At 28.6% G+C, this 12,533-nt stretch overlaps 1 protein-coding gene and 2 pseudogenes across 4 annotated transcripts; all 3 read left to right on the forward strand.

Annotated features, from left to right (window-relative positions):
- The first annotated feature begins 1,454 nt into the window (after positions 1-1,454).
- Positions 1,455-5,120, forward strand: LOC149882608 (uncharacterized; annotated as a pseudogene). Its single transcript, XR_016444540.1, has 2 exons — positions 1,455-3,489; positions 4,821-5,120. The product of XR_016444540.1 is annotated as an uncharacterized LOC149882608 (transcript).
- Positions 5,121-5,320: 200 nt separating this feature from the next.
- LOC149882609 (uncharacterized) lies at positions 5,321-7,655 on the forward strand (annotated as a pseudogene). The gene has a single exon (XR_016456596.1). The product of XR_016456596.1 is annotated as an uncharacterized LOC149882609 (transcript).
- Positions 7,656-7,789: 134 nt separating this feature from the next.
- On the forward strand, positions 7,790-10,589 carry LOC145181222 (uncharacterized). Of its 2 annotated transcripts, none has more exons than XM_090101084.1 (10): positions 7,790-8,079; positions 8,168-8,332; positions 8,462-8,635; positions 8,750-8,824; positions 8,981-9,091; positions 9,206-9,280; positions 9,400-9,450; positions 9,707-9,942; positions 10,109-10,286; positions 10,370-10,589. In XM_090101084.1, exons 1-10 carry the CDS (start codon positions 7,836-7,838, stop codon positions 10,546-10,548), a joined length of 1,488 nt encoding a protein of 495 aa, XP_089957210.1. In that variant the 5' UTR covers positions 7,790-7,835; the 3' UTR covers positions 10,549-10,589. The 2 variants fall into 2 exon arrangements, with proteins under 2 accessions (XP_089957210.1, XP_089957211.1); XM_090101085.1 differs by having other exon boundaries at positions 10,388-10,589.
- The last annotated feature ends 1,944 nt before the right edge of the window (positions 10,590-12,533 follow it).

Below are 12,533 nucleotides of genomic sequence, written 5' to 3' on the forward strand. Positions count from 1 at the left end.
ATGACATGAATAAATACGTGTTTTACTATTATTTTCCAAATAGATGATAACATTCACAACGAATGTATTTTATAAAATGTTTCTATGCATTAACTATTATTCACTTGATATTATTGAAGGACAATTAATAATGAAACTCATTTTCTTTCCATAATATTGAGTTAATAATAGTTATAAAAAAAGATCGTAAAGAAAACCATTTCAGGCAAGCAAAGAAAAAGAGCTCTAAAAGACGCAATAAAAAGACTTCTTTCAGAAAACTTTCAGTAAGCGTCTTACCGTCTCACGTTTTAGACGTCTACGGAGACGATTTCAAAACCAAAAAAACTGCCTATAAAAGTCATCTTTTAAACGACTTTGTGCCGGCTGGGATAGTGCTTTAATAGGAATTAAATGCATCGAAAAGATTTAGGTGTTTCTATTCTGACAATTTCTTCAGTAGACATTCTTATGCTTTTTTAACGGTAGAAAAAAATGCCCAATCGGAAATTTTTGTGTTGCGCCTTTACTTACAACAGGCGAAGTACTGCGCCAGTATTGGCTAACCAATCGTTGGCCGGCCAGTGCAGGCAAAGCACCGATTAAAATGTTAGACAAGGCTGCGCGTGTATACGTAAAATGATCCCTTATTCCAGTGTTAGGGTAAACTGACCTATATCTGGCCGCGTCTTAATTCTGGCCGATTTTCAAAAACCCAAAATGCTTTTATGTTATAGTTTATTGGTCTGTTATGAGATAAAATATGATATTTTAGGTTTGTAATTTTTAAATGTGCAGTTAAGAAAATATATAGATATGCTGATGCTTTGAAAACATGCTGGAAATATTTGATTAATTTCTTGCCTCCGTAAACTCGATGTTTGATATTTTCAAAGTTTTGATAATTACATTCAAACATTATTGCGTTTGTAAATCCCTTGAATTGAAAGAAATATTAGAATGTAAAGTTATTAAAACTGTATATGTAATTTTGCTAGTTTTGAATAATGTGTATAAATTATATTTATATGTGAATTTCTATTTTTAAAATTGTAATATATTTTCTACCGAATGTCCTATATCTGGCCAAAGAATATTCCTAATTCTGGCCATAAATAAGTTTATGTTTACGATTTTTTTAAACTGTAAAACATCTATAACTTTCAAAATGACACATGTTTATAGATATGTGTGTGTTTGTGTGTGAAATTTTGAAAACTATGTTATGCTTGTAGTATAGTTATGCAATTATTATATGTTATATGTACATGAGTCAGTTTCTATAGACACAAATGTATATATACTGCATTGTATTATATATATATAGCCTATATAATGTTTAAAAATAATCCAAACTTAACTTTGTATTCTTTATAAACATAGTATTATATATAACTATAAATTTTATTTTAAGTAGATTAATAACATATTTTTATAATATTACATTACAAATACCATTTTATAAACAAAGTTCTATATATAAGTCTTGATAAATGACAATGGTCTTGATTAAATGCTTTTTTGCATAAAAATATTTTAATTTTGTTGTATAATAATGAATGTTATAGATATGCACCTAGATATATTATGGCTATATGCATTTAAATGCAAGAACATTTGTTAAGTATTAATAACTTTCTTATAGTTTAATATTTATGTTTTTTATAGAATTCTGACATTTTTTATTAGAATGGAAAAAATCAAGAAAGTTAAAATAAGAAAAAATTTACAAGATTCTAAAAAAAATGAAGAACTGTATAGAAGTAAACGTGGAAAACACTGTTTATGGAGTGATGCAGCTATGATATCAGCTATTGAAGCTGTAAAAAATGGATTTTCACAGCGTGCAGCATGTAAGGCTTTTGGTGTTCCAAGATGTTCTCTGCAAGTTAGACTTTCTGGAAAAACAGAATTGGGTGCCAAGCCTGGACATCCCACCCTTCTAAATGGTGAAGAAGAAAATAAAATAGTTGATTTTGCATGCAATCGTGCAGCATTAGGAATAGGATTTGGCTGATCTCAGTTTCTAAAATACGCTGAAAACTTTGCTGCAAAGCATAATAAATCATTCAAAAATGGAACACCTTCTGAAAAATGGTGGCGTGGGATGTGCAAAAGGCACAAACAGATAACTTTACATCAACCAGAAGTTACATCTGCTGTTAGACATCAGTGTATGAATGCTTGTAAAGTTTCAACATACTTTTCTATACTTAAAAATGTATTAATGGAAAATAATTTAATTAGTAAACCACAGAATATATGGAATATGGATGAGACTGGAATCCAGTTTGATTATCGCCCTGGGAAAATAATTGCTAAAAAAGGAGTAAAGCACCTACATAGTCGTACATCAGGTAATCGGGAAACAATCACTGTTATAGCTTGTGTCAATGCAGTTGGTAACTCTCTTCCACCACATTTTATAGTAAAAGGAAAAACAAATAGGTCACTCAACAGCTTTCAAATTGAAAATGCACCAAAAGGAAGCACATGGAGTGTTTCTGATAGTGGTTGGACTAAGCAGGGAATTGCATTTCTCTGGTTTACCAAATCATTTCTTCCAAATATTGGTTCTGACAGACCTCAATTACTTATTTTAGATGGCCATGACTCACACAACTTTGTAGAGTTATTAGATGTAGCTGTGGCAAACAAAATACATATTTTTGAATTGCCAGCTCACACTTCTAACTGGCTTCAGCCTTGTGATCGATCAGTATTTGGCCCACTCAAGAAAGCTTACAGAAAAGCATGTGAAAATTTGATTAGTAATTTTCCTGGGACACTAGTTTCAAGAGTAAGTTTTTGTGGATTGATGAAGCAGGCTTGGAACAAATCTGTTACCCCAAATAATATTATATCTGGTTTTCGAGCTTGTGGAATTTATCCATATAATCCAAATATAATTCCACCTGAAGCTTACATGCCAAATTCTTTATACATAGAACCCAGTTATCAAAATAATGAGAATCTGTTGAAAATTTTAGGCGACCTACCTCAAGTATCTAATGACTATTGTGAAACAGCAGAATTTAATATTGATCAATTGAATCAATCAATTGAAACAGATGTTGACTTTTCTATTTCAACATCTATAGCAACAAAGCATTCTTTAATATTAAATTTTGACCATACATATGCTATTCCTAATCCATCCCCAGTAAAAAATATAGTTACAGATAATATTAATACTCAAAATGTTGCCATGAACGAAATAAAAATAACAGGTTCAAGTGTTTATCAAAATTTTCCATTTAAAAATCAATCCTTTCCAGGAGATCCAGATTCTGATGTTTTAACATATCCCACTCAAATCATTAAAAAAACGAAAACTGCATTGAAACCAAAGTATTTTTTGCTTACATCTCAAGAAGCACTGGATAAAAAACATGAAGAAGTTCAAAAAAAGTTAATCAAAGAAAAAAAAGAGAAGAAAATGTTATGTTAAAGAGAAAAAAACAGGAGGAAAAAAAAACATGAAACTTCCAAACTGTGGAGAAAAAAAAAGTGAACAATATATTCTTCTTTTTTTATATTTTGTTGTTTCTATTTTAACTTGAATATTGGTGTTCTAGTTTCTTGCTTATGTAATGTTTCTTCTTTCAATTGAATTTTTTTCTGTTTAAAAACATGTAATTTATAAAAGAAATTATGCGTAAATCTAGCCGACGGCCAGAATTAGGTAAGAAGCGGCCAGAATTAAGTCTCAGCGGCCAGAAATAAGTCTTTTAACTAGCATCTGAAAAACTGATGCTTAAACACATATCAAGTTTGATTTTGTAAAAAATTTTTCTGAATAATATCCATCCCTAAATATTCCTATTTATGTGCTAATTTATTTATTCATGTAACGCTACATGATTTTATATTTTTAAACAATAAGCACGATGTGGCCAGATATAGGTCAGTTTACCCTAGCACATAACGGATTTTTGGGCCTCGAAAAAAGAATTCGAATTCTTTTTTGCCAAAAAAAATCTTTTTTGGCACATGTGCATTAATGTGCCAGATTAATCTGTCACAATAATTATTGGCACACGATAATTAATTATGGTAATTATAAACCAGATTCACTTTTATTTAATAAAATCTGGCGTATGTTACTTGATTTTTCATCTTTGTCTTGGTAAACTGTCAGTTAAAAATAGTTTTGATTAATAAGTACTTGTTTAGAATTTTATAAAATATAAAACAAATTTTGCTATTATCATTTTTCGTTAATATACTGTTATAAGTTAAGTTATTATTAATATATATATATATATATATATATATATATATATATATATATATATATATATATATATATATATATATATATATAACAACAATTATAAATGTATTCCATAAAATAGAGTGCTCAATGTTCTTAAAAGAACAGAGCAATGAATTATTAGAAATCACTTTTTAATTTCAACATTGTGTAAAATCCCAATTTCATTTGTTTGGTGAGACTGTCAAAAAGTTAGAAGGAAATGATAAAAGTGCAGTAGAAGTATCAATGGAGTTTTACAAGCACTTGCATGCAAATTAATACCATTTATGGCAGATAATCTTTCAAAAAAAACTTGAAGCAGAAGCATTATTAGATAGAGAGCATGTAGTTTCTGTTGTAGTGAGATTTTATAGTACCATAATTAGTTATTTAAAAAAGTGGGCTGATAGATTTTGTAATGAAGCAAGGAATGTAAAATATCTTATGTTAAAGGAAAAATTTCTATATGAGGATTTTAAGGAAGTGTACACATATTTTCTTAATAAAACTAAATCATTACCTATTTTTGTCATAAGTGATAATGACATTTTTGACTCTTATTGTTTTATCAAAACTTGTTTAGATATAAATCTAGAAAACTGGGAAGCTGAATCTGTTCCTATACTATTAGGATGGAAAACTGTTTTAGAAGTTATAAATAATGTCAATACTGTAGTAAAGCCTCAACTGCTGGAAATTCTTGGTGCATTTGTATTTACTGTTCCAGAAACTAATGCAGAATGAGAGAGAGAGAGAGATAGGCATATATATATATATATATATATATATATATATATATATATATATATATATATATATATATATATATATATATATATATATATATATATATATATGCTTCCTGATGATCCTACTGATAGAGAAACAAACTGTCAAAGAAAAAGAAAAATTAGATAAGTGTTTTTACTAATTTTTATATATATATATATATATATATATATATATATATATATATATATATATATATATATATATATATATATATATATATACTGTCATAATAATAATAATAATATATGTTATCAAATAATATATGTATTTGCTATAAAATATTTTAAAGATGGGTGTTTTTCATTTTAAAAATATAAGCTAATAGATAACCTTAAATCAATTTTACTTTTGAAAACTATTGATAAAATGTATATTTTAACATTCAGTTGTATTTAGTTATACTATTTATGGTTATTTCAAGGCATGGCTGCATATTATAGACAAAAAAAACACCGTCATTTTAAACAACAAAACCAAAATGAATTTAAAGCTTTCTATTCAGAAGAAAATTTATCTGAATATTTGGACACTGCAATTGATTCATCTATTGAAATTGATTCTTCTAGTAATTTAATAACCTATCAATCTGAAGATACTCATTTACTGTTTCTGAACACGATAACAATTTTATTTTCCAATTTGATTCATCTTTTGATTCAGAATACTTTACTTGTACATTTCCAGAGGACAGTTTTTCAGGTAATGAATCTTTTTATCAGCAATCACCTGATTTAACAGAAACCAATTGTTGTGAAAAGTTACAAAAATGGGCTGTAAACCATCGAAGCCATTTGACTGGTGAAACAATTGAAGATTTGTTAAAAATACTGAGGGCAGAAAGCATTCCTAATTTACCAAAGTCTGCAGTTACATTGTTGCAAACAAAATCAAATAAAAATATAAAGTTAATGAATAGCGTAAAAAACACAATGGGATATTTTATGTTTCTTGGTATAGAAGAAGGTTTAAATGATGTCATTACTGAGGATTATACTGATAGTGTTATTCGTTTATTATTTAATATCGATGGTTTACCATTATTCGATGGTTCTAATCAACAATTTTGGGCTATCTTGGGACTTATTTTGCACAACGAATATAATTCACAACCATTTATCATAGCTGTTTATAGTGGGGATTCTAAACCACAAAGTGTAGATGTTTTTTTAGAAGATTTTGTCTCTGAAGCAAAATATTTAGTTTTAAATGGAGTAAATATTGGTCAAGTGACCTTTAAAATAGAGTTTGTAGGTTTTTTCTGTGACACACCTGCCAGATCATTTGTTAAAAAATGTAAAGGACATGGTGGTTATTATGCATGTGAACGTTGCGAGACCAGAGGGATGACAATTAAAAAAAAAAGAGTTTATCCTAATATGAGATCTAAGCTACGAACAAAAAGTAGTTTTGAAATGAAAAGTCAAATTGAACACCATTTAGGTTCAGGTAAATCCCCATTGTTAGATATACCAGGTTTTGACCCAATTAAATCAATGTTCTTGGATTCTATGCATTTAATTTACCTTGGGGTCATGAAATGGATTATGCAGCAGTTAATTGGCACTAAAAAAGTAAACCATAAATGCAAGCTATCTGTGGAAGATATTAAATGTTTAAATTTAAAATTGAAAATCTTAGTGAATTTTATACCCAAAGAGTTTCAAAGAAAAAAGTTTGATATACATAATTTTGCACATTGGAAAGCCACACAATTTCGTTTTTTTTTACATTACTGTGGATCATTGGTACTACACAATATTCTGCCTAGTCAAATGTATAAACATTTTCTGCTTTTAGTTGTGGCTTGTCGAATACTTTGTGATCCTCAACTTTGCCTTCATAATGTAAACTATGCCAAAGAGTTATTGAGGAAATTCTTTGAGCTAACTCTGTCATTTTATGGCACTGGTTCACAGGTAATGAATATACACAATTTAATCCACTTAGCTGATGATGTTGAGTACACTAAGATGTCTTTATCTACAATATCTGCATTTCCTTTTGAAAACCATCTTGGTAAAATTAAACGACTAATTGGAGGAAGAAATAATACTTTGGGTCAGTTGGCTAGAAGAATATCTGAACAAAAAGCCTGTCCAAAATTAAAAAATAAAAATGCAATTAAGAAGAAAGTTCTTATAATGAACTTTAATACTATGCTTGAAGATGATGTTAATTTTGAAGATATAATATTTCAAGGAGTTACACTTAGCATTAAAAAGCCAGATGACATTGTAAAAATGTGTTCTGGCCATATTTTTAAAATAACAAGAATCCGAAAAGTGCAACATAATTTCTTTTTGCAAGGTTATATATTTATGGATGTCAATGATGTTTTTCAGTATCCATGTGCCTCTTCAAAAGTTGGAATAATGAAACTTGGAAGAATATCCACAAATGAAGAAACAGTTTCTTTAGAAAATATTGTTAAAAAATGTGTTTTGTTTGAAAGCAACGATAATACATTTGCCATAACTTATCTTCATGATTCATAAAAAAATCTAAAATACATTTGTTAACTTTATATTACATTTATCAATTATTATTGTATTATACTAGACTGTTTAATGTAACATACAATACAAGTCTGTTATTTGAATTTGTCAATAGATTTATCTTATTTGAATAGTGTTATGAATATTTGAAGGCTTTAAACTATTTTATCTTTAGAATATTTTTTGTTCAGATTTACTGAACAATAACTGTTTATTTTAGTTTGAAATAATCAGTATTCAAAGTAACTGAATTACAGTATTTTGTAAAAGTAATTTTAAATTTAATTTGCTATTTTTATAAGGTATTTAATATGAATCTTCAGACAAGTACAACTCATGTTGTAGTCAAGTTTCTTGAAAAAACATGGAAAAAAAAGCATGGAAAGGAATATATTGATGTTATTCCAATTTTATGGATGTATTCTAAAAAAGACAAATTATTCTGTAAATATCCATCTGAAAACGAGTATCATGCGCTTGATTCAATGAGTAAAATGTCATTAATACCAGGAGTTTTGTGGAAGAGTTTTGAAATTGTTTTAATTAAAGAAGCAAGTATGTAATTCAAATCTTTATGTAATCAATTTTAAATGCGTTTTAACTTAAATGTTGTCATATTAAAAGATATTTATTTACATGATAGAAAGCTATGAACAAGGATTGCGACGGATGATTAGGGCATGCTCTGAATTTGTAGTACAGAGCAGTAATTTTGAAGATCCAAATAGTTCAGAAGGAGAATCTGTTCCTGTTAAATTAAGCAGCTCTGAACTTAAAGCATCTTTAAAAGATATCTCTTCGTTTAAAGGTATGGTATTTTTTTATTATTGCAAACAAACATTACTTGAAATATTTTAAAAAATCGAAAGATTTATTTAACCATATAACTGTTTTTTTGTTTTTTTTAAAAATAATATCTATATCTTATCTGTTTTAGAGCGTAGTATTGAAAGCTCTGGAGATAGTGATATTTCAGAAGAGTCCTTTGTTTCCTTTAAAGTAAAGAAAAAACGATCATCATCTCGTGATGAACAATCTAATGATTCATCGTTCTCGTCCTCCAAAGTAAAGAAAATAGCGTCTTCTAAATGTAACAGAGATAAACAAAACCGTATGTTTTCTATAATAAAAAAAATCCTTATAACTAAAAATACCCCTTATTGTTGCACACACAAAAAAGCGCATTAAAGCAATTTTTATTATTCAAAAAGTTTATTATTTTCAGAAATGATAAAGAATTCCAGTATATCACATGAAGACACCAGGAAACATTTAAGCGACAATAAAACAAATAAAAAAGGTAATGCGATTTAATCCTTAGTTTACATATAAATGTTATTTTAATTTTTTTAAATAAAATCATTTCTAGATATCTATATCTTATCTGTTTTATAGCTTAGTATTGAAAGCTCTGGAGATAGTGATATTTCAGAAGAGTCCTTTGTTTCCTTTAAAGTAAAGAAAAAACGATCATCATCTCGTGATGAACAATCTAATGATTCATCGTTCTCGTCCCCCAAAATAAAGAAAATAGCGTCTTCTAAATGTAACAGAGAGAAACAAAACCGTATGTTTTCTTTAATAAAAAAAATCCTTATAATTACAAATAACTGTTATTGTTGCTCACACAAAAAAATGCGTCAAAGCAATTTTTATTATTCAAAAAGTTTATTATTTTCAGAAATGATAAAGTATTCCAGTATATCACATGAAGACACCAGGAAACATTTAAGCGACAATAAAACAAATAAAAAAGGTAATGCAATATAATTCTTAGTTTACATTTAAATATTATTTTAATTTTTTTTCAATGAAATCTTTTTTAGAATGTTGATCATTACTTACAAATGTAATATTTTGAAAATATTTTTTTAGATGTGATACTTAATCCAAATTATAAGTATTGTCCTACATGTGGCTCTGCAGGTTAGGATATTGTCAAAAATTTTTTACTTACAATTCTTCATTCATTGTAAAGAATTAATTTAACTTTTCACTTGAATGAGGAAATGACACTATGGAAACCTTGTTTAAACCACACAAGTGTGGAAACGGACGTTAAACATTGAGAAAAAAATTACATAATGATAATGATAATTTAATAATTAATTACTGATTTAGTTATTTAAAATGGTTGTTTTTCTTTACTAATGCAAATATAAAATATATGTTTTCATGACAGCTAAAGATGCTCCTGCGTCGAAAGCTAATCTGGAGTCTGCCAGGAGAAGCATTGAATATCGTATTAGAGAGGAAGCAAAAATCACAAGAACGTTATTTAGTCTTAACAATAACACTGTTGATATCCAAAAAATAATAACCGAACAGACGATTAACGAATTACCATTCAACCGTATAGAGAGTTTCCATGATTTTGATAACCAATTGAAGAGTGATGTAGTAATGATTCAAAAACTGGTAAACAATTTAGTATTGATTCAAAAAATGCTAGAAATATTTGTTTTAAGTCTGCTACGAAGTATTGTTTTATTAAATATTATTTTTTATTTATAATTAATGTTATATTTAATTATTTGATATTTAGTATATGAATTTTATCTATAGATTAATTTTTTTTTTTTAGAAATGCTTCATGATGTTAAATGTGAAAAGTACATTAAAACTTTCGGAAAATTTATCTTTTGTAATTCCAAAGATTATTTTACCGAATATTCAAGTGCTTTACAGTGCCTTTGGACGAGAGTCAAATGGTGTAAAAAAATTGAATTTTTCTGGCACAGAAACTTACAAATATTTGCTAGGTATATTGTCTTATTTCTAACTTTAACAAACATGAATAAAGTATTATTTTATTCATTTCTTACTTAACCCTTAAAATACACAGTTTTGATGTTTATTTTAGAAGTAATAACAATCAGATTTCCTGAGATAAACGAAAAACAAATTTCTAGTCAAATAAGTCGCTGGTTTTCAGGTGCGAAGGATAGAGCTGGTGGAAAGAAAAATAGATTGCTAAATAAAAAGAGTGGTGCTGGTGTTGAAATTGAAGACGAAATTCTATAAATTTTTTTTTTTTTAATTATACAAAAAAAAACATTGAAAAATAATACTTTTGTCTTAAAAGATTACCTTATAAAATTGATGCTATAGTGTCATGCCAGTCTTGCGCCAGTGTTAAACAGTACTGGCGCAATACTATGCCTGTTGCGAATTTTTAATTAAGACAGTACTACACCATTACCAGATGCCAGCTATGGTTAAGTACTGGACATTCAGTACTGGCAAAGCGTTATCATCCCATGGAAATGCCAATACAGAACCAGTACTGACTGCCAGTATTGCACCAGTATTAGACAGTACTGGCGCTGTACTGCGCCTGTTGTGAATTTTTGCTTGGGTGATTTTGAACTTTTAATGCAAACATTTTGATATACAAAATTAGTTAGAATAATATATTTAAAAAAGGGGTTAAGGGTTGGATGATAAACCCCAATTCTGAGCTTGGTATTTTGTTATTGCAGTCACTTATTATTATGATACATAAATTTAGTAAAAATAATGGTAATAGCAATTCAATTAAAAAGTGGGTTTGAGGTTAATATATTTTAAAAAGGTTGCAGAGTTAAGTTTTATTATGTCTTGCATTGCTGTGTTACAAGAAAGAACCATTTTGTTCAAAATGTAAATTCAATGCGGGTTTAAAGCGTTTGCCAGCGTGTTACCTCGATCAATTACACTGGTAAGTAAGTATAAATCATCTCTCGATTTTAGGCCGCAAATCAAAGCAGAAGCTTTAGTGAGTAATTTAACACATCGCTCGACTGCTCGCGCGTGACAAGGCAAAGTTTGGAAAAATTTTCTTCTGTTTCTTTTTAATAATACAATTAATTTCCTCAGAAGTAATATTTCGATTCAATGGAGGCTCAGTAAAATTTTCAAGACTTTCTTTTGTATTTTTCTCTCTTTTATTCTTTTTCATGCATGCTCACGGAAAATTGTGTTTTCATCATTGATCATACTTAGGAATAGATTTTCTGGATGGGCATAATATGCATTTTGTTGGATGACAGGATGCCCCCCCCCCCTCCCCCTATATCTGACTTAAGGACTAAAGGAACGTGTTAACTCTATTCTTAAATAAATAACGAGGTTCGTTTTGTGAAGAAGACATAATTTTAATTTCAAACTAAACATTTTCATCACATACTCTAAAACTGTTTTGATTGTTTCAGGTCACTCGTTGCACATAAAAATTGTAAGATACGATTTGCAGTAGTGAGCCACCGCGAATACGCTAACTTTCCAGGTTTCTTTTGCTGCTGTTCTTTAAACTAATACTTTCATTTGAAATAGATTCACCAATAACATAAATACTTCTGATCAGTGCTTAGATCTGTTTGATATTTTGTCGGCGAATTGGTTATTATTGGTTGAAGTCAACAATATCTGACCAACATTCTTTTTTTTCAGCTGTTGCATGTGTCTTTTGAAGACATTTTCTCTTTTTTGACAACTCCCGCTGATTTTTAATTGATCAATCACTAGCTCTGGATTTGTTTCTAAATATCCAGATTTATCATGTAATACAGAACTTGAAATTATAATAGCAGCTGTCTAAAACTCCAGTTTTCTCACAAGCCGAAGCTAACCTAGAAAATGAGTGTTTTGGGCTATGTTTTCTAGCTTTTCTTTTCTTCGCTGATGATGGTTCTTCAAGACTCTAATTAAACAGTATTTATATTCCTTTCTCTAAGGTGCTCCTGCACTTTGAAACTTTGTTTTTCTTTGTGGTTTCGAAATTCGATTCTCCTTTCTATCAGTTGCACATTTTTCTTTAAAATTCAAAAGTCTATTGCTCCAATAGCCATCTTTCTTTCTGTTCTTTGATCTATTAGGGAAATTTGCTCTTTTTGCGGTACTTTTCTCTATTGGTCACAAGTGCATTCTAAAAAAGACTTACACTTATGCTAAAACATCAAATAATGTTTTCTCTACCTTGCCTCTGAAATTATCATTTTTTATTTAAAATTAGTTTTCCCTCTTTTCAA

Source organism: Hydra viridissima, unplaced genomic scaffold, assembly GCF_058129835.1.
Source record: "Hydra viridissima isolate aposymbiotic clone 2 unplaced genomic scaffold, HvirCarnegie_v1 scaffold_10, whole genome shotgun sequence".
Taxonomy (NCBI): domain Eukaryota; kingdom Metazoa; phylum Cnidaria; class Hydrozoa; order Anthoathecata; family Hydridae; genus Hydra; species Hydra viridissima.

Bases quoted from the DNA above. Each gene is read 5' to 3' on its own strand.
- LOC145181222 (XM_090101084.1), top strand. From the start codon at position 7,836: ATGAATCTTCAGACAAGTACAACTCATGTTGTAGTCAAGTTTCTTGAA. The intron at 8,825-8,980 runs GTAATGCGATTT...TTTCCTTTAAAG, and splicing joins CAATAAAACAAATAAAAAAG to TAAAGAAAAAACGATCATCA. The intron at 9,092-9,205 runs GTATGTTTTCTT...TATTATTTTCAG, and splicing joins TAACAGAGAGAAACAAAACC to AAATGATAAAGTATTCCAGT.